The sequence below is a fragment of the Paroedura picta genome, chromosome 9 (genome assembly GCF_049243985.1).
Source record: "Paroedura picta isolate Pp20150507F chromosome 9, Ppicta_v3.0, whole genome shotgun sequence".
Classification (NCBI taxonomy): domain Eukaryota; kingdom Metazoa; phylum Chordata; class Lepidosauria; order Squamata; family Gekkonidae; genus Paroedura; species Paroedura picta.
In genome coordinates, this window is record NC_135377.1 from 60,291,244 (window position 1) to 60,313,193 (window position 21,950).

The 21,950-nt window shown below is 45.0% G+C and overlaps 1 protein-coding gene across 6 annotated transcripts; it reads left to right on the top strand.

Moving 5' to 3' along the window:
* Window positions 1-4,874: 4,874 nt before the first annotated feature.
* ADNP2 (ADNP homeobox 2) lies at window positions 4,875-20,026 on the top strand. Of its 6 annotated transcripts, XR_013234217.1 has the most exons (6): window positions 4,901-5,232; window positions 7,673-7,757; window positions 9,090-9,209; window positions 10,723-10,812; window positions 15,198-19,468; window positions 19,586-20,026. XR_013234217.1 is itself a non-coding variant. In XM_077352975.1 (5 exons), the coding sequence occupies exons 3-5, from the start codon at window positions 9,102-9,104 to the stop codon at window positions 18,201-18,203; spliced, it is 3,204 nt and encodes a 1,067-aa protein (XP_077209090.1). In that variant the 5' UTR covers window positions 4,901-5,232; window positions 7,673-7,757; window positions 9,090-9,101; the 3' UTR covers window positions 18,204-20,026. The 6 variants fall into 6 exon arrangements, 5 of the variants coding, with proteins under 5 accessions (XP_077209093.1, XP_077209090.1, XP_077209091.1 ...); XM_077352975.1 differs by having other exon boundaries at window positions 15,198-20,026; XM_077352977.1 differs by lacking the exon at window positions 4,901-5,232 and adding an exon at window positions 5,936-6,355 and having other exon boundaries at window positions 15,198-20,026.
* The last annotated feature ends 1,924 nt before the right edge of the window (window positions 20,027-21,950 follow it).

A 21,950-nucleotide genomic window follows, 5' to 3' on the forward strand; every position in this document is an offset into this window, starting at 1 on the left:
AGAACTTCTGCTGGGTTTCTACTGCCTTTGCTTTTTTGGCTGTTTGGCTATTTTCCCTCCTCCATTGAAAACAATGGAGGATGAAGTACCTTCTTTCAAGGGCCAGGATTCATTAGCTGGTTGATGTTGGCCGAGCATAGTGCTCTTTGGGGGACATAAGGATCACAGGCAGAGGAGATCCCTTTCTTCTGATATATGTCTGAAAATGCAACTTTAGATCAGTAGGTTGACAAGTTGTTGGCAGAATCTAAATATGCATAGAAGCTGAGCACATACTAAGATAACAAACTAGATTCAAATGGGTAGCCGTGTTGGTCTGAAGTAGCACAATAAATTCAGAGTCCAGTAGCACCTTTAAGACTTACAAAGATTTATTCAAGGTGTGAGCTTTCGAGTGCAAGCACTCTTCCTCAGACTCCCTACATGACAGTGGGAAGGTTGAAGTGTTCCCCTACTGGACATCCCCTACATCCAGGACATTCAATAAGGGACCTGAAAGTAGCTGTTTTATTGCAAAGGAACTTCAAGAACAGTCTAGAAAGGGAGATTGCAGAAATGCAAGTTATTACAATACTCAAAACTATGACATACCCTGGACTCAACAAGGACATAGGTTTTTTATCTCACTATTTATGCTAAACTTGTTCAACTTGTGTATCCATATTCCTCACAATTTATTTTATTTGTGATATGTGACTGTAAGGTAATGGTAATGGAATGGAATTTTGAGTTTAACTCCCTGGTCTTGGGATGAGATAATTGCCAGCAATTCCCTTACAGGAATGTTTCACAATTGTATGGTAACAGATGGGGCAAACAGCAAATGGTGAGGTGGGAACCTTTGATCACTGACATAGTTTTATTTCTCCTATGTTTCTGTGAACTACAACTGAATTTCCAGAGGATTGATTGGCTGTTTTATTTTATTTTATTTATAATTATCATATGGCTGTATTTGGATGTGTGACACAGTTTACTAATTTAACAGATTTAATTTTTGCTATATATTCCCGCTGTCATGCAGGGAGTTCTTAGTCTGAGGAAGAGTGCTTGCACTTGAAAGCTCATGCCTTGAATAAATCTTTGTTGCTCTTAAAGGTGCTAATGGACTCTGATTTTATTAAGAGAACAAACTGTATAGGAAAAGGGAGAGATAGAAGCCTGTCTGTCTGCTCTAGTTGGAGAGAAGAAGAGAATAACAAGAAAAAAGAAACCCTCAGAAGAACAGGGAAAACCTGAATGATACAGTCAGAGGCAAGAATGGAAACTATTTGAAATAGGAGGAGGTTCCTAGCTTTGCTGTTCTAGCTAGCTGTCCCCTTTATAGCCCCTGCAGGATGTTCCAGTCGGTTCTTTGTATATATGCACCATAGAGCTTGCATATTCCAACAGAACTACCAGCACCTGCCTCAGAATGGCCAGGATAATAGAAATTATACAAACCCATTTTGGTTTCATTTCTCACCTGGTTTTGGTACTGAGAAAGCCTTGGTCCACCAAGTGGATCACTTTTGCTCAGAAACGGACAGCTCTGTGACACCATGGGTGATGTTATCTATAGTATCCTGATGCAAAGGTACAGGGGAATACTCCTCTGCAGTGGTGCTTCTAGAAGAACAGTCACCAGACGGTGGTGCTTGAAGTGGAGCATATTCTTGGTATCTTCTGTGTTGAGGGAGAAGACCTATCAGTCCAGCTGAAGGGAACAGTGGTAGAAATACAGCACCAATAAAAATCATGGGTAGAAATCATGTGTGCATGCTGTCCTCTCTGTGTGGATTCAGCCAAGAGTCTCTGGAACAGGCTTTCTTAACCAGGGTTTTGTGAAACCCTGGGGTTCCTTGATGACCCAGGAAGTGTTTCCCAAACAGATGGCAGTTAATTCATTTTTAATATAATTTATAAATCTGTTAAACATTTATTGGGTGAAATGCCCATATACAGTCCTGTTGACCTGCTCCCCCCAATGGCCAACAATGTGCCTAGGGGTGGGTGGGGAGGGGTCCTAGGTGCTATGCTGAACCGGCCCTGTGCTACTGTCTGTACTGATCCAGAGGTCTTTCCCTTCACACTGAGTGATAATAGGATTCCTGCTTTGATCCCCGGCATCTCCAGGTAAAGGATCTGGCAGAAGGTGCTGTAAAAGATCTCTGCCTGACACCCTGGAGAGAGCTGCTGCCCATCTGATGGACCAAGGCAGCTTCATATGTTCATGACTGATTGTGCTGATTCCATTATGAATTGTTGATATTGTTTATGAAGCCCTGACTAGCCTGAGCTAAACAGGGTTGGCCATGGGTTAGTACTTGAATGGAACACCATCAAGAAAGACGACAGTTGTTATTATAATTATTTATTTAATTTATATTCCACAGTGCTCAGCATCCTGTCTCGCAACAGATTAGATTGAAATCCCAATACCCCCCCCCAATAAAACATACAGTCAGTATCCCATAAAACTGCAATCAACCCCTAAAATGGCGATAGTCCAATCCCAAAATCCTTAACTGTAATCTGGCGTCAAGGGGATCCCCAAGTGCCGACTCAGTACACACAGCGATGGTCTGCTGGTGGAGACTCTACTGGCCTCTAGTTGCATTGCAGAAGAACGCAATGGCAAACCAGCTCCTCTTATGTCTTGCCCCGAAAACCCTGATGGTGATCGCAAGTCAGGTGCCACTTTATGGCACTTTTATTATTATTATCATTATTATCATTATCATTATTATTATTATCGTTGTCGTTGTTGTTATACTGTTATAGCAAGGTATTAGAGATTCTCAGGATTTTAACAGAAGCCTTCTGGATCTATACAAGCATAAATGAAAACGTGCCCAAGCAGTTGCAAAACAAAAAAGAAGTCCTGAGCACTTTCAGTTCCCATTCCGTTCCAACAATGGAATCTAAACTGAAATGGACATGAGTACTTTTATTTGCAAAATGCTTAGCAAACATGTAAGTATTATTTTTAAATGCAAAGGAAGAAGGATAAAAAAGCCCCTCGTCCTCCTGTAATAACAGCAACAATGGAGTGAGAAAACTGTCCAATTGTGCCACCTCCCAGTTAAGTGGCAATCTGGTTGACATGGCCTCCTCTGCTCATCCAGAAACTACATCAATGTGTACTCCCTGGAGTTATCCAGATACAAAGATTTCCTGGTGGGACATGTAAGCTTTGTATGGGTCCTACAATCCATGGGAATAGAAGGAACTCAGGTATTCTACTCTAGTGGCATTTAGATAGGAAACCATTTCCACTGCAGTCAAGACTATCCAACAAAAGCAAGGGTGAGGATGTTATTAAACTAGTTCTCCAATTTGCTTGCAGTAGCCTTCTGGATGACCCAATTGGCTACCAAAGTAGACCAACGGTCAATACAGCAGAGCTCCTAATAGTTCCATCTATATCCTCTCTCCTGCTCGGGTTGTGAGCCTCTATAGACTCCATTTTTTTGCCGCTTCTTGGAAGGACTTGCTGCTAGTGTCCATGCGTAGAATGGAAGTGTGCCATGATTCCCTTTGTAAGCAAACTGAAAGGAACAATAGGATGGTGAAGCAAGGTCATTTAGTACTGAGGATTCCTCCATAATTTTCATCCATAGGTACAATGGACCTCCTGGTTGTGTTTCTTGTCCCCAATTCTCTTGGTCTGCTGTTTACTTGCCTGGGCTTGACACTGATGACGTTGTAGCTCAGTTTCCATCTCTTCCTGTCAATGTACCACACTTGCCCCTTTGTAGGTCCTGCACTGTAGTTTAGGGGTTGAAAGTGGGTCCAAGATCCAGGGAGTTAAAGGGACCTCTCTGGTTCACACATTCTTACCTCTGGTCAGATTATATTTCTCTATTTTTCACCCTATGTCCAAGCAGTTGCCTTATCTCCTCTTGTTTTCTTTGATCAGGAAAATTAGTGCTTATGTGTTTTATGGATTTTATAGTTGATGATCGTTACTAAATAGATTAACCAAGCTGTTTAGCAAGCAATTGTTGAATAAGAGTTATTTGTCTAGCTGAGATAGTTTTAATGTAATGTAAGGAGGTATAGTTATTTCAGCCGCTCTTGCAGAAAATGATTGGATTATGCTTTATGTTTGCCGTGTGAGGAATGGAAGAATTCTCATTTTTAAATGGTTCCCAACAGCCCATGAACAACATTGTCCTGAGCTCCTGGCCAGCTAGATCATTTAGATCATGTTTTGGGGAAGAAATCAAAGTTTCTATTGAGTTGCTCCTTGGGTTGCTTTCTTCTATGAAGGATGCATGAAGAAGACCCTTCTGTTAAGTTGCATGGAGTCACTGCAAAGGGTGAACCCTTTGACTCACTTGCCCTGAAAGGTTTGGTGGTTTGCTCTTCCAATGGCAAACAATGCTTCTTGACATGGCTGAATCTCATTGGCTGTTGGAGGCAAGGGGTGATTTCAGAAACACACTGATGCAAATAAAGCTTCCACAACATTCTAAGCAAATGAACAAGGAACTGCTGCCAGACCACGTGGTTGCATCACATGGGAGTGACATCATCACGGCAACGCCCCCTGGTGGTGACGTCACCCCACAAAATCACGCGGGAGTTTCTACTTTAGTTTTTGGAGAGAGGTGCCAAGCCAAGAAGGGGGGAGGGGCGGGGAGTGGCCCTGGAGGTGACAGGTGAGCAACTGGTGGGGAGAAAGAAAACTCTTAGGAACTCCTAGAGCGCCTCCAAGGAGCTGCACTCTCCACACCATCCTTTCCAAGGGAGTTGGTGCTGATGGAGGGAGCCAATGGGAGCGCAGGTCCAAGCGTCTCCTAATTGGTCCACTGCCTGATATGCAAATGAGGGGGAACGTCACTTCCTGGGACAATTCGAGCGCCATTTTCTCTTTCTGGCTCTGGAAGGAGGGAGGAGCAGGCGGAGGTGGGTGGGCGAGGGCGAAGGCGAGGAGCACCAGCAGGGCTCCAGTGCTGGGCGTGAGGGGAAGCCGTGCCTTTGGCGCAGGGCAGGGCGGGCCGGGCGCCCCTGGGCAGCAGTGATGCTGGGGCTCCGGTGCAGCTGGCCCCTTGAGCGCGGGCTCTAGCTCCAGAGGAGGAGGAGGAGGAGGCGGCGCAGCCGGGCGGGGCTCCTGCGCAGTGAGTGGCCGGCCGACAGACTCCGCGGCGCAGGGGAGGGGGCGGCTGCAACGCGCCTGCGCGCCGGAGGGAGGCGCCAGCCCAGAAGCCGCGGGCAGGCAGCGCGCTCCCCCTGCAGGCCGGACAGGTAGGTGCAACCAGCGGAGGAACTCTTCCCCGGCGCGCGCTCTGCGCTGCTCTAGCTAAGCCTGGCGCGCCTCCCGGCAGGATCGCTGCCACCGCCGGCGCATCTGGGCTCCCCCCCCCAACCCCTGCCGCCGCCGTGCGCGCGCTGGGCACTCCTCCGGGCGGTCGGGCGGGCGCCGCTGCATTCGCGTGGGCGCCCTTTGGCAGAGGGGGCTTGGGGTGCCGGGAAGGCATTGGTTGCGCGGGCCGCCGGGCATCTGGCATTGCCTCCCGCGCGTGGGCCGAGCTGCTGTCCGGGGCGGAACTCCCGGGACGCTCCTGGGCGGGGAGATGTCACCCTTCGGGCTAGACCGCTGCCGACATTGCGCGGGGGCTGGCGGAAGGAGAACCGGGTGGCGGGACTTCCCAGGGCGAATGAGCGGAACGAGGGATGCCCTGCAGCGAGTCGCTGGGCCCGCTGGAGGTGAAGTTGGCTGATTTGGGGCAACTTCAGGGAGGGAAGCCAGCCTCCCGGAGGGACCTGCGGGCCTCCCGGAATTGCAGCCCCTCTCCAGATGGAGAGAGGGGCCCATGGCATTCTGCCCTACTGAGGTCCTCGTCCTCCCCAGGCTCCATCCCTAAATCTCCCAACAGTGTGCCAATGCTGCCCCCCCCCCCCGCCCACTCGACTGTCACAGGAATGTGAGCCTTGTGCTTTCCAGGAGATGTGACAGAGTGCTTTGCAGTCTCCCACGCTGCGATTGAATGGATCAGAAACTTAGATATGATTATTTAGGCGGATTGCCCAATCTCTCTGCTTAACCGTTGCACCTACTTGGCTACCTATTATATATTATTGTAATTATTATTTATGCTTCCCGAGGGGCAGTATATAAATTGCATGAATAGATACAATAAATAGTAATAATATCCTCCCCAACTCTTGCCTGCCAACCCCTGCCAATGGCCCAGCAGCACTACTTCCATATTTGCATTGCCCAAGCTCATGTTTTTAAGGTTTTAACTGGGTTGATGCCTCCCATCCTGGTTCTTGCTTAATGCACTATGAAACTGATCCTGTTATAGATGCAGTATGATGGCAAATGCCAAGAATCTTCAGGATACCTTTTGGAAAACCCAACATGGTGAGAATCAGACACAATGCTGTTTCTCTTAGTTCAAACACACCATAGGCCTTTGATTTTGGAAACTTTGTTTCCCAAGAAATCAGCCATCTTTTTCTAGGTATGCATGCATATCATACCTTTTATCGGGACTGGCCAAAGTAGCACAAAGCAGCGTGATAACATTTCAAGAACTCTTTCCCATGCTGGATATTTCTTTCTCTTTTTAATTTTTTTGTTACTTTTGAGGGGATGAAAAAAATAGCTTCAGGCCCCTTAAGACATCTTCTGTAGATTGCCGGGAATTAGGTTGCATTTCTGGCTTCCGTGGAAATAAAGAGAATGGCAGCCCTGAGTGGAAAATGTATTTTTTAAAATTAATTGGACAATTGCCTTTCTTATACCACAAAGTCTTGGGAAGTGGTGATACCCAGACTTGGAATGCTGATGGCCACTCCTTCGTAATGTGTGAGGCCTGTAATTTCACACCATTCACTCAGGATGCTGTGCAGTCAGAATGCCGGTCACAAGACTTCAGTCAATGTATTCAATAGTCCTGTAGCATGTCAACGGAGGCTACATTTGTTTATTTGTTTGAGGGTCTCACAGCGACCTAAAACATTGCATTCAGACCAGATGGATTCTAGGTAGAATCAGTGTGTCAGAAATGCATACTTTTTTCATCTGAAAAGACCAATGCTGGCTTGGCTGCTGCCACAGATTTCCATTCCAAGCAGATTTTGTCAACATACCTTGTTGGTCAGACCCACCAGGAGTACTGTGTGCAGTTCTGGAGGCCTCACTTCAAAAAGGACGTTGTCTCTGCAATCCTTTATTGTAATAATACAAAATAAAAAGCCACCACCAATACAGTGGCATTCTTGACTTCATGCAATATTTGATCATGACTGACCAGGTGCTTGATAATATCTTACCATATTGAGAGCCAGTGTGGTGTAGTGGCTAAGAGCAGCGACCTCTAATATGGAGAACCAGGTTTGATTCCCCTCTCCTCCACCTACAGCCAGTTGGTTGGCCTTGGGCCATGTTCTGCTCTTGCATAGCAGATCTCCCAGAGCTCTCTCAGCCTCACCTACCTCAGCAGATGTCTGTTGTGGGGAAAGGAAGGGTAGGCAACTGTAAGCCACTTTATTACTCCTTCGGGCAGTGAAATGTGAGGTACAAAAACCAGCTCTTCTTTTTCACCTTCACCACCTCCTCCTCCCCTTCCTCCTCCTCCCACTTCCATTGCCTTAGCCCCACCATACTTAACTTCTTTAAAAGCATACTCCTTTATGTTGCTTTTAATTCAAACATGACATGTCGATTTGTTTCAAGAACCAAGAAGAGAATTGAAGGACCTGGAGTTTGAGCTAATATTTTGAAGTGCACGGTTCCCAATGGCTTGGCAAATTGGAAAGAGGTAGTTGTCACGGAACACACCCTGGGCTGTTCTCTAAAAACAATGTGTCTTTGGGGACTGTATGACCATGGAACAGGCTTTCTCAACCAGGTTCACATGAAACCCTGGGGTTTCTTGATGGCCCTGGAAGGGTTATCTGAAAGGGTGGGAGTTAATTTTTTTTACACTACTTAAATTTGTTATTTTCAGGTGATACAGCCATATATGCTCATGTTGACCCACCTCACCTCCCAAAATGGCCAGTGAGGGGCCTGGAGGGGGTGGGAAGGGGAGGGGTCCTGGATAGGCATGTACCCAGCTATGCTTCCCAACCATATTTTGCACGATTGCGCCACTTCTGGGGCTTCTCAAAGACTTTAGAATGTTTCAGGGGTTTCTCAATGGTAAAAAAGTTGAGAAAGGCTGCCATAGAATCGTGACTGGGAGACAATTTGGAAGTATGCATGAAAAGTTTTGGGAATATATATGTAATAGTTTGCCAAAGATAGGGTGTGTGTGAGTGAATGCATCTCACACACATACACAAATGTTGTGTATGTTTTTTCAAGTAGTTTATTGGATCGTAAGGTTATGTATACCTTTTGTGAAGGGCATGGGCTAGAGAGAGGCTGTTGTTGCCTCCCTGTAACTTTACAGATTGATTCAGTGGTATCACACAGCATGTAGATGCATTTCCCCCCAGGATGTAGCCCTTCTCTTTTTAACGAAACATCTTACTTGTCCTTGTGCCATGATGGTTCTTGGCTATATGGTTAACGTAAGCCAAGCCAAAGAGAAGTCATTTATCTGAAGTTCACCAATTGCATTTGGAAATATCTCATTATAGATCATAAAGTGTGAGTTAACAAAACTGTATTCTGAGCATAAGCATAATGCTCCAACTGCTGCCTTTCAAGCAAAATGTATGCAGTTCTTTGCAGCTAGTTTGTGGGGTTTTCCACTTACTGAATAACTTCAGATTTGAGTTTCCTTGCTAATGCAAGAAACTGAAGTATGGCATACCCTTTAATGGCACTATAATGGTGCTGATGATGTAGGGATAGAGTTCTATTTCTTTTAAATACTCAAATCTTGAATATTGTAGCACCCTGCTATCATAATTTATATTATGATGCATGTAAACAGAATGCAAATCTATGATAGATGTAATCTGCTCTATCAAGTATGCATCAGTCATGAAGTTAATCCAAGTAAAAAAGCATTTACTAAAATATGCTCTAATAAAAGTGAAGTTGATCTAAATTTTAAAGATGCACAGCAGCGTCTTATGAAAGATGCATTAACAGTTTTGTGGATTCTACTTACATGGTTCTGTCATCTTCTGTCTTTCAGGAAAAGTTCAACATGTTTCAAATTCCTGTTCAAAACCTTGATAATGTAAGGAAGGCCAGGAAGAAAGTGAAAGGCATTCTCGTGGATATTGGGCTTGATACCTGCCAGGAATTACTACAGGTAATGAATATACAAAATCATGAGACCTGTAAGCATTTTGTTTATTTATTCAGTTATATGCTGGAGAAATTATGGCAGCATAGGTTTCACACCAAGAGAGCATTAATAGTTTCTTACTGGAATTATGCTTAGAATACACATTGGTCATGCCTGGAAATTTAGAAAGCAATTGCATTAGTATCAAAGTTGGTGCAAAACCCAGGATTATATATTTCTTGTATGCCATATGTGTAATATAGCCAGGAAATCCTAAGATTGGCTGGCAGGCAGGAGACATTCGGAAGTGGTTTGCCGTTGCTTGCCCTTCTGTCACGACTCCGGTATTCCTTGGGAGGTCTCCTTTCAAATACTGGGTCAACCCTGCTTAACTTCCAAGTTCTGAAAGGTTTGAACTTGTCTAGATTAGCAGGTTAGCAGCAAATAAATAGCTGAGTGGCCAGATACTGCTCACATGTCACCTGCTCTTCCCACCGCCACTCAGCTGGGCAGCAGGGGAAAAATGGGGTGAGTGGGTGGAGAATGGCATCATCCCAATGCCATTATGTCACTTCCAGCATGACCTGCAGATGATGTCATTGCCTTGGGAGATGCTCTAGCATTGGCCCAGAACTGTGTGATTAAACCCTAGAATTTCTAGCGCTGTGATGATGTCACAGTGTTGCTCGCAAAGGCAGGGACCCTCCATAGACATTGAGTCTACTGCTGGTTGCCAGACTCCAGTGTTGGCAACATCCAACGTCCTCCCGCCCTAGGCCAGCTCCCTGGTACACCGATGAGTTGCGTTATAAGCAGTGGGAGCTGAGACAGCTAGAGCAAGGTTGGAGGGTGACTCGTGATGAAGCCTCAAGAACATCTTAGAGGACGCTTACAGGAACCTATGAGATGGCAGTGAAGGTGGCTAAATGTGAGTTCTGTGCCACCTCCGGTGTGTCTGATAGCTCTTGCCCGGCCCAGTTGTGTAGGGTTATTTGGTCCTCCTATATCCTGTAGGAAAGGCATGCAAATAGTAGTCAGTTGGAGATCAGCTTTGAGGCTTTTGCAAGCTATTTTAATGTTATTATTTATTTTTTATATTTGTTTATATTATTATGTAATGACTGTTTTTAGATTCATGTTGTACACTGCCCCAAGATGGCTAGTTCTGAGAGGGGCAGTATAGAAGTTGAATAAATAAATAAAATAAGTGCATGTAATTTCGTTCTGAAACACAATTGAAAAGATTTGCCAGATACAATATTAACTGGACTTCAGGTTAAAGAAGATAAACATCTATCACATGTTATCCACACCATTTCCCAAGAAACTCAGGACATGGGCCAGCCCTCCCCTCCTCCATTTTATCCTCACAGCTCCATGTGACTTAGGTTTGACCAGGAGTGAGTGATAGGCCCAAGGTCACCCAAGGTTCTAGTCTGATGCTTTAATAACTATGCCATGTTATCTGTCTTAGTTTTAATGTAAATATATAAAAGAACGCATCCTTCTATTCTTACCAATATATGTTTTCTCATAGACGCTGAAAAACTTTGACCCCGGAGAAAAATATTTCTGCAACACTTCATGGAGTGATGTTTCTCTGTGGGAATCGGTGGCTAAACGAAAAGTACGTATGTCTGCCTTTGTTTTTAGAAAATGATATCTAGAATCCAAAGCATTATTTACATAACCCATAGGCTTGTGGGAGCCCAGAGTGGATATTTTTAAAGCTCTTTTGCTTTGAAGAGCCATTCCTGTGCCATATCATAGACTGCTTTTCACTGCCCAAAGGAGTCTCAAAGCAGCTTACAATCGCCTTCCCTTCCTCTCCCCACAACAGACACCTTGTGAGGTAGGTGAGTGAGAGAACTGTGGTCACCTATCAGGCCTCATGTGTCTCAGTGGCTTACAATCACCTTCCCTTCCTTCCCCCTCAACAGACATCCTGTGAGGCTGAGAGAGCTCTGACAAGACTGCTTGGTTAGAACAGAACTATCAGGGCTGTGATGAGCCCAAGGTCACTCATCTGCCTGCATGTGGGAGTGTGGGGAATCAAACCCGGCTCGCCAGATTAAAAGTCGGCGCTCCTAACCACTACACCAAACTGACTACTTCTGTTCAAAAAGCTTGTTGCTGTACTTTTCTTTGGGAATGGGTGGGATCTAAAGTCCTCTTGTACACACAAAGCCATTGGTGTGGTTCTTTAGAGTCTGTTTGTCTCTTTATGTGTGTAAGAGTAGAATTGTCTTTTCAAGAGAGTACTATAAATAGTGGGATTAGGAGTCTAGAGAGGAAGACGACAACACTTTATTGTGGCTTCACAGAATAAGGAGGCTCCCTCTTGACACTAATTGGCATTTCCTGGAATCATAATTTTCCCACCAGTTCTCTGTTAATTAGAATGCAATGTAAAGTAATTGAGTCCTTAGGTACTTATATAGCATTCTGAACTTGAAGGCTGCACAAGAGCTTTCTGGACATTACCATATGTTGTCATTGATTCAGGAGTGTAGCCATGTTGATCTGAAGCAGCAGAACAAAGTTTGAGTCCTTTAAGACCAACAAAGTTTTATTCAAGATATAAGCTCCTGTTTAATGCATACTTCATTTGGGCAGTATTCAAATATATATATATTGTACATAATTTATCCTTTTTATGTTCCTGGAATTAGCGGCAACCCAAATATTGATATTCTAATCATTTTACTACAACTAGGTAACGTAGTTGCTTATTTCCATATGCTTTGCAATCTTACACAAGAATTCAATTGATAAAATGTTAGGATGCTTCTGTTACCTAATTTGGAGATTTTGGGCCCAAAATTCTTCCTGGCCCCTGGGATATTCGGTTTTTCCTGCTACCTTTTGGGCTTATGTCTGTGATTTGCAGTGGAATATCATGGACCCTATTCAGTCCTTGAATAGCAGCAAGCTGTTCCTAAACCGTTGTTCTCTGTCTTTGTTCCACTCCCTGCCTTTTTACCTGTAGCTTCCTCCAAGACCCAGGTGATCAGAGATGTGCTTTTGGGCTGTTGAAAAAGTGATAGGATTGTTGCTAGGCAACTATTCTATGCATTTCCCCCAGTTCTTCAGTTCCTTGCTGCAGTCGCTGTTGAAAGAGAGGAGCCTGTGGCATTTGTGGTGGAGGGGATTAGTTTGTAGCTTGACAGCAGTGAAAAAGCGCATGCAGTAGGACCCGATTCACTTCTCATAGAATCATAGAATAAAGTTGGAAAGGACCTCCTGGGTCATCTAGTCCAACCCCCTGCACTAACTATGCAGGGCACTCACAACCCTATCGCTCATCCACTGTAACCTGCCACCCCCTTAAGCCTTCACAGAATCAGCCTCTCTGTCAGATGGCTGTCCAGCCTCTGTTTAAAAATCTCCAAAGATGGAGAACCCACCACCTCCTGAGGAAGCCTGTTCCATCGAGAAACTGCTCTGTCAGGAACTTCTTCCTATTGTTTTGATGGAATTTCTTTAGAATTAATTTCATCCCATTGGTTCTGGTCTGTCCCTCCGGGGCAAGAGAGAACAACTCTGCTCCATCCTCTACCTTAGTGGTCCCCAACCATCACTGGGGACCGGTCAACGCTTGACAATTTTACTGAGGCCCGGGGGGGGGGGGGGGGGATAGTCTTTTGCCGTGGGATGTCACCGCTACTGCCACCTAAGCCCCTGATCCACTTGCTTTCCCGCCAATGCCCCTGACTTCCTGCCGCCCACTGGGGGGTGCTGCCAGAAGCAGCTGCACAGTGCCGTACCGAGGGGGAGCCCCAGCCATGGCAGCTGCTGGAGAGCACCAAAGGTGAGCCAGTGGCAGGGCAGCCCCCGATGCAGCAGCCGGGGAGGAGGACGAAGAAGAGCTGCAGCCCGGTACCGACTGATCCATGGACCGGTACCGGACCAGGGGTTGGGGACCGCTGCTCTACATGGCGGCCTTTTAAATAATTGAAGATGGTTATCAGATCCCCTCCCAGCTGTCTCCTCTCCAGGCTAAACAGACCAAGCTCCCCCAACCTTTCTTCATTTTTTTTGTTTTGTTTTTGTGACACGGCTTGTGGCCACAGTCCTGAGCTCAAATCTTCATATTGCTTATCTGGTGCCCTGGTGGTGGTCAAGGGTCCAAGATTCGAGATGAATCTATGCATTTTCGTGTTCGCCTTGATCATATTTCTCCCCGGCAGGAAAGAATTAGGTAAAATCGGCTTCCACCCCGTTTTCCTCCACATAATATTGCAGCACTTGTCATCTTGGTATCGTACCTGTTAGTATTCTGAAGGTGACATGGAGAATTTGGAGATTCTGTTGAATTCTGAAATTCCACAGTGCAGTCCCTTGTTTGAGCTGTCAGTCTGCTGTTCAGCTTTGGTTTGTGGTCCTAAGGCAGGAGTAGTCAAACTGTGGCCCTCCAGATGTCCATGGACTACAATTCCCATGAACCCTTGCCAGTATTTGCTGGCAGGGGCTCATGGGAATTGTAGTCCATGGACATCTAGAGGGCGACAGGTTGACTACCCCTCTCCTAAGGTGATCACAAGTAAATCTGAGCTAATGCTCACCTGAATATTTAGTCACTCTTGCACATGGTCCAGTCACCATGGCAGTACTGTGACATCAGTCACAAATACCATATTTTGTCATTGATTTTCTTAAGACAGTAGTAAGAGTCCACATTGTACCACACTTGGTCCATGGTGCTGTTAAAGTCCACCTGAAGACGATGAAACAGAAAACAAAATCTAAGTGGTTGTGTTTCTTTTAATAGAATCTACTAACCCTCAGAAACAGGATTGTAACGAACGATACTTATAGTTTATAGAAAGCAAATATTGTGCCATAATTCACAAGGTAGGATGAAAAGCACACCAAATAATTATCTTGTTTAGTCAATAATATTATGGAAAAAGTTAAGAGGGGCAGAGACTCTGGTGGAGAGATGTTCATGTGATTGTGTATTCAGCCATCTACGACTCTATGATTAACTGCAGATTGTTCCATGACAAACAGAAATAAAGTGTTTTCTCTGTAGACTCACTGGGAAGTAGAGGTTTGCTCCTGGATGTCGATATAATTTCTTTGTTTAGAGGGCAAAACAGGGAGCTCTCACTCCAGAGGAAATTGGCATTATGTTGCTTAGGTCTTTTAAGTATTTGAAAGGTTATCACTTGGAAGAAGGTAGGGAAAGGTTCCTGTTGGCAGCAGAGGATAGTGACGGGGCTCTGTGACCTGGATGGGGAGGCCATAGGAACTGGGAAGGGAGAGCCTGGTGTTGGTTGGCTGGCCTTTATCAGGGGCAGGGCGACAGCTTTCATGTATAGCTGCCCTTCTTTAGGAGGTCGACTGACCTTCAGAGTCATTGAATTGTCAAAGGCTTTCACAGGCAGAGTCAAGTGGTGGTTGTGGGTTTTCCGGGCTGTGTTCATGTTCTGGTGGGCTGGCATCTTGAGAGGTAGGACACGACAACTAGACACAGGAAAAGCACTTCCGTGTTCTAGTCCATTTCCCGGGAGACTCGTGTCACACACACATTTCCCCCTCAGAAGTAAATAAAATGCCCAGGAACTGTTCACACACTTCACATTTTGCCATGGTGAGGTTCCCATTTTTCTGTGTCCTACCCCTTAAACTGCCAGCCACAGTTACTAGCAAAACGTCAGGGACTAAAAACTTCCATACGACAACTACGCAGCCCAGAAAACCCACAACAGCCAATTAAGAGTCTTTCTTTTGTTCATAAATACACTAAAAGTTGGGGAAGCTCGCCATGGACGTTTGCTATTTCATTGTGTATTGGAAACCATATATTGGGAATAAAACGGCAGCTAAGAGTAAAGGAAAACACACGTCCTTGCAAAAGAAAGAAGAAAAGTAGAAATCCTTTCTTTCCTGGTAATGAGGGAATAGTGACTTTCTGCCCTTCCATGTTCTTGCAGCTGTCATCAACATACGCGTCATAGGTCGCTTCTGAAGTAGCTCTTCTCTCTCTTTGTGTTCTTGTTTTTGCAGAGGTACAGAACTAACCCGTATTGCTGCAGCCTGTGCAAGTTTTCATCGAAGTTTCTTACTTCCTTCAAAAACCACTTGAACCGTTACCATGAAGACGAAGTTGACCAAGAATTAGTTGTCGCGTGCCCCGAGTGCGCCTTTGCCTCTCACTCCAAAATAGTGGGGAAGCACCTTCGGATGTTTCACTCAAAGAAGAAAATACAAAACTACAACGTGAGCGGGGGCATGAGGCAGTTCCGCAGCGACGCGGTGAACTTCATCTGTCAGAAGTGTCAGTTCACGGACACGTTGTATTACAACACCAAGAAACACGTGCTGGTGACCCACTTCCCAAATCTCATCAACACGTATTTTGAGGACAGGCTCGATGAAAGCGAGGAGAATTTTACGGACCACTACTGTAAGAAATGCAACGCTTTTGCTAATAGCCGGGACTCGTTAATTTATCACGTCTTGACGTCCGAAGTGCACAAAGACCTGGAGAACGTCCTGAGGCCTGTCATTTCAGTGCAGCCTAAGAAACCAGGACAGTCGAAGCCACTGCCGATTGTCAGCATTGCTCCCAAGCCTTGCACGGTTGGACCGAGTCCGCCCTTGGTACCTGCAGCTGCCCCGGTGGGTTCGGCTCCAACCGCATCGTGTGTTCAGCTTTCGCTCCCGCCAGTCAATCAGAATCAAGCTCTGATGCCCACAAAACCTGTTCAAAATACTGTTGGGCCGTTGACCATCTCAAGTGGCTCCAGCAGCATTCAGTGTACATCCTCTTCAACGTCAGTGGCTCAGTCCCGTATTACGTTTGTCTCTGCGCCTGGCTCAGGGGGTCAGACCAGCGTCTCCCTTCAGCCTGCGGTTTCCCACCAGGTCTTTGTCTCTCCTCGGCTCCCCGTAAAGCAGCCCGTGAGGCCTGGGGTTTTCTGTCTGAACCAGCCTGCTGGCACCATCAATAGGGGTGTTCCTCCAGGAGTCCTTTCGTTCAGTCGGCCCATCAGGCCAACTCTGCTTCCTGCTAATCAAACGGTTAGGACTATCAGCAGTCCGGTGGTGCCTGGGGCTCTCCCTGTGACCCAGCCATCTGGGTCTCTAAATAGACCTCTTGGGGCTAGCGCTGTCCCCATAAACAGACCTTGCATGCCGGGGGTCCTTGCGGCAAACAGGCCTGTTGGCAGTTTGAATCCGCCCAACAGTCCTGGGATTCTTCCTGTGACCCAGGCAATTACATCGGGGGTTCTTCAGTTTAATCATCCGGTTGCACCAGGGGTCCTGCCTGTGAACCAGTCGGTCGGACCGGGGATTCTTCAGTTTAATCAGCCTGTCGTATCAGGGGTCTTGCCAGTCAGTTCGTCTGTCCGACCTGGAGTTTCCCAAAACGCTACTTTACTCACTGCTGGACCTGTACTGCGGCAGTTAATTCCAACAGGGAAGCAAGTTAACGGGATCCCTACGTACACCCTTGCCCCAGTCTCCGTTGCTTTGCCCGTGCCGCCTGGCAGTGGGGTGGCCACAGTAACCCCGCCTCAAGTGCCCGTTCAGCTGATGCAGTCTGGGACCGTTAATCAGCTGCCTCAGCCTCCGGTGACTGTGCCTTCTCCCATCATCATAACTTCTCCTACAAATGCCCCTGCCAGGACTACGCCCTCTGCTTCTGAAATGAGTCTTGCTCTGGAACAGGCAAAGCAGTGGAAGACCTGCCCAGTTTGCAGCGAGCTTTTCCCATCAAACGTCTATCAGGTGCACATGCAAGTGGCCCACAAGTTCAGTCTTCCGCAGAAAAAGGTGACCCTGGAACCGGATAAGGTGGCTGCCTGTGCGCCTTTCCTCAGGTGGCTGAAAGACAAGACGGTCAGATGTTTCTCTTGCAAATGTTTCCTTTCTGAGGCGGAGCTTATAAAGCACCTGTTCACGCACGGATTAGCTTGCCTGTTCTGCACCGGCACTTTCCATGACTTGAAATGCCTCGTAGACCACACCAGAAGCGTGCATAAAGGGAGGAAGAAGCTGCATACCGATTACGATGACAAAGGATTTCAACTGGAGAGCGATTCTGAAGGGGACCTGCTGTTCTCTCACTTTGACTACAACATAACGTCGAAAGAAGAACTTGGCGAAAGAGAAGTGCACCTGGCAGTACTTGTGGGGGTGAATTCACGGATGCTCATCCCTCTGTACATAAGACTGCAGCATGAGGCTGCAGCAACAAATAAGAGTAATAAGAAAGTCTCCACTTGCCCTTTTTGTTACGGAACTTTTACCAGCGCCGAGGCCTATGAGATCCATTTGAAGGAGAGGCACCACATCATGCCCACGGTGCACACCATTCTAAAGACTCCGGCTTTCAAGTGTATCCACTGCTGTGGGGTGTACACGGGCAACATGACCCTGACCGCGATCGCTGTGCACTTGCTTCGCTGCCGGAGTGCTCCCAAAGACAGCAACTCGACTGTGAAAATGGAGCTGGACATCGACGAGAAGAAAGATCTGCCACTTGTGAATGGTGAGAAGCACAGTACAGTGACGCTTCCATCCAAGAGGAAACAGTCCGATCATCTTTATGCTGTTTCAGAGGAGCAGGTCGACGACGACCAGCCCTTCCTGATTATTAACAGTGGTACAGCCCAAGTTCCAGTAAAGGAGGTGAATTTTGTGCCTTCCAAACGGCAAAAGACTGAAAATAAGATTGACACAAAGGGACAGCTGTCAGTGGATGAGCTTCATATTTTAGCGTTAAATCCGAAGCCATTCCAGCATAGCTCTAATGATGCTCAAAAATGTTTTCTTGCAGATTATTTCCATAAGAGGCCGTATCCCTCTAAAAAAGAACTAGAACTATTATCTTCTGCTCTGGGTGCGTGGAAAGTTGACATCGCATCCTTTTTTGGAAGAAAGAGACATACATGCCTAAAGTCGATAAAAACTCTCAAGCCATCTGTGCTTTTGGGCTTCAGTATGGCTGAACTTAAAAACGTGAAGCACAGTTTGCTCTTAAAAGGTGAATCAGAAGATCTGTAATTTTAAAAGACATTAATATAAGGCAGTCAAGATTGCATACTACTTAGTTCCACAGTTGTCTTATTTGGTTCAGTTTCTTGTGACCTATTAAAGAATTAGTATGCAGTGCCTCCTTCAGTTCAGGCAATTGTTCATTGTGGCAGTAGGGGTACCGTATAGTATACCTGAGGCTTTGTACTTTGGTTTTATATATTTTTTTGTTTATGGAGTAGTTTTCTCCATGTTTTTTTTTTTTTTTTTGCAGCTGTGTCACAGGTTTCCTGTTTTGTTTTTTGCTTGGTATTGATCGTTTCTAAAATGAAGTGTATTGTTTTGGCAAAATATCAAAGCAGATTTAGATGGTGATAATAAAATTACCTTCTCCTAAAACCAAGGTGGTGACTTCTAACCCAATCTTCATATTACCTCTTTAAAAACCTATCTAGAGAACAGCGGTAACAAATTTCACAGCCTGTTAATCAAAAGTGCTGTTGGCACAGCCTGTTAATCAAAAGATATAATGGAACAGATCTGACAGGTGCCTCTTCAAGGACTGCTTCTGAACTTTTTCTTTAGTAGCAAAACGTTGACTTGGGAAAATTTGCCTTATTGGAAAATTTAGTTTTTATTGTTTTTTTTTTTCTAGCGGTGAATCTATTCCTTAACATACACACTTTGCTGAAATGTCAGTAGGAATTCAGGGAGTTTGCTATAGTTTGAATCAAAAAGCAGTATCATTTCTCCTGATATTTTGAATTTTGTTTTCCAAGTAGGTAAGGCCTTCCCCAAATCCTTTGCAAGCTGCAAAGCCTAAACAGGAATCCCTTAATCTGGTGTTATCTCTGGGCAAGGTGTTCTCTGTTGGTGTTGAATACTCATTCCAGGAAGAAGCTCGCTTGGGACTGCTTGCCCCTAGCTTTCCTGTTAGTATGCTGGCAAATATTCCAGGTCCAAATTTCTAATAGCTGCTTAACACATCTCCTAACTAGGCTACTTGTATTTGGAGAAAGACATGGAAGTCTACTTCAGCAATCCCACTACAGGAGCATTTTTCAGTTTCCATCCTGCCTGGTATGTAACATCTGCAGTCTTGAGAAAATATGAGTGCCGCTCAACATTTTTTCTTTGGTCATCAAAATGCAGCCACAGAACCTTGAGCATAGTCAAATCTTGTATTACTTTTCCGTGGTATTTGAATTGGTGCTGACTGAAAGCTATTACCATCATTGCCGCAGCTAAATTAATATTGGATGCATCACCCTGCCACACAATGGTCTAATCCAGGGGTAGTCAGCCTGTGGTCCTCCAGATGTTCAGGGACTACAATTCCCATGAGCCCCTGCCAGCTAATGCTGGCATGGGCTCATGGGAATTGTAGTCCATGAACATCTGGAGGACCACAGGTTAACTAGCCCTGGTCTAATCTAAGCTTAGGCAAGATAGCATGTGTATTCCTTGAAAAAAACAAAACGGATCTCTGAAACCTGTAACAACTCTTGTTCCTGCTGTTTTGACTTTTAAAATTCATTTTACTCGGGGGACAGTGTATGCTTTTGGTATTTTTTTGAATCCAAACACACTGCTGTTTAAAACTACTGTATGATCAGTAAACACTAAATCCGCTCGAACAGGACTGTTACTCCACTGAAGAATTGACAATGAGCTAAAGAACGTATTTGACGTGCTGACTTAACATTGTTTTCTAGTTACTAACAAATCTCTTCTGCAAGAAGAGATACTATTTTATTTTGGTGAAGATACGTGTAAATAACTCTGTACATATGAAGCAGTTACATATTGCAAGCTGTTACGTTTCTATAAATGTTCAGAACATTTTAAGAGCGGTTTTGGCTTGGCTTCCATTCTTTCACGCAGCCTGGTCTTGCCAGTGGAAAGCCCGTTGTAACCTTTTGTACACTTGTTTTAAGGTGCTAATTTGTATGATCCCATTTATATGAACTTTTGACTACTGTAGCTACAGCCCTCTGAACAAGACCTCAGACGAATCCAGGTGCTCAAAATATGCAGTTAGTTTCCAAAGATGAAAGGGAATCGCTGTCTTGTGTGAAATTCACCTGCCTGCATACCCTTCTGCTTCACTCAGTGTCTTGTTTTTAGGGGTGTATTCACCACCACCTATACTTGGGTAGAGCAAGGGGACACATATTCCGTCCCAGATCTGGTCGGACATACGGTGCTGTCTTTAGGCCTCACCTTTTCATGCATGGATCACACACACTGTGAATTGTGCGCTACTTGAGTGTACTGAGGTTTGGTTTAGATTAGGTAATATGCCTGGACACTAAACTCTTGCTTTTAAAGTGCTGAATTTTAGAACTCATTGGCTTTAACTGTTGGCTATGCTTGTCTGATTATCATGCTTGCTAAATGCTTGTTAGCATGTTCAGACAAGATCCAAGTACCACATTTCTGTGAGTGCATATTTTCCAGTAGAAGTTACTTGTGCATAAATGTTAATATGCTTGCTTCTCTGAATACCAAACATCTTGGATTTCTTTCTTTTGACGGCAGTATGCCATCTCTAACCCTGGACAGGACAGGCTGGTCCAGATCTCAGAAGCTATGCAGTCAGTCCTGGTTAGCATGTAGATGGGAGGGACAACCAAGGAAGTCTGAAGTTGCTATGGAGAGACAGCTAATGTCACACCACTTCTGAATGTCTCTTGCCTTGACTATCCCAGGGGCTTTCCTTAAGTCTGAAAAAAAAATCAAAAATACATTTGTGTCTCTTCTATCTGCACAGGCTGGCCATGGTTTTAACAAGCCTGTTGTTGTTTTCTGCTAGGTAAAAATGCTAGCATCTAACTCAATTGTGGTAGCCTTTGTTCCAGAAGAGTCGCTGTGTTAGCTTAACAATCTGTTGTCACATCTGACCTGCATGTAAAAGATGAAAGGCTAGGTGAAGTAGTCTTTCCCCATTTAATTAACTGTATCCCCCCTCCTTTTTATCTTAACCCTGAAAAAGTTTGCTTATCTGAGGAAACTGATTAGAGAGATGAGATGAATTCTCACAGGTTAGATTTAGTGATGTCAGTAGACGTTGCATGGTTTGATGTAGCAGAATCCAGGACCCCCTCCTTTGCAGTATCCTAGTTTCACTTTGAAGAAGCAAACTTGTTAAACCAAAGTACTTAGTTCCATTGACAACCTGTAATGTTTTAGAACCTGTTCTAATTTCCTTAACATTCTGAGAACATAATATTCAGAAGGGACTAAATGTAACAAGAAGTGCAAATGCAGAATTTTAACAAGAGCAACATCCATTTTGCTAAAAGCTGAATGGGTTGAGCAACCTCTTTGCTTTAAAAAATGTAATACTGTAGGTACATTAGAGGTGTTTTCAAGCATAAAGATTCACTAAAAGAATGTCTGTGGTGATAGGCATCTTGTAAAAAATAGTTCCCTCCTTAAAAGTTATATAACCCTTACTCCTTTAAGCAGGTGTCACACACTAAACATGTAAATAGAGAATGTATATATACTGTTTCTTGGTATTGCGTCCCTCTTACTGTTCTTATATTAACTGACTGTCTCAAAATATCAGAGTTTTTATTTGGTTAAGTTAAATGATGTCCACTCTGCTATTTTGGTGGGTAGATTCCAGGGAGGAACTCAGGGAACTCAAGAGAAAAAGACAATAGAACTATTCTGACAAACTTTGAAAGAACAGTGAGGCAAAGGAGTGAAACGTGAAATATGTCAGAGCAGGACGCAAGAAGCAAGAAAAGAAAGCAGTGAGCAGTCAAC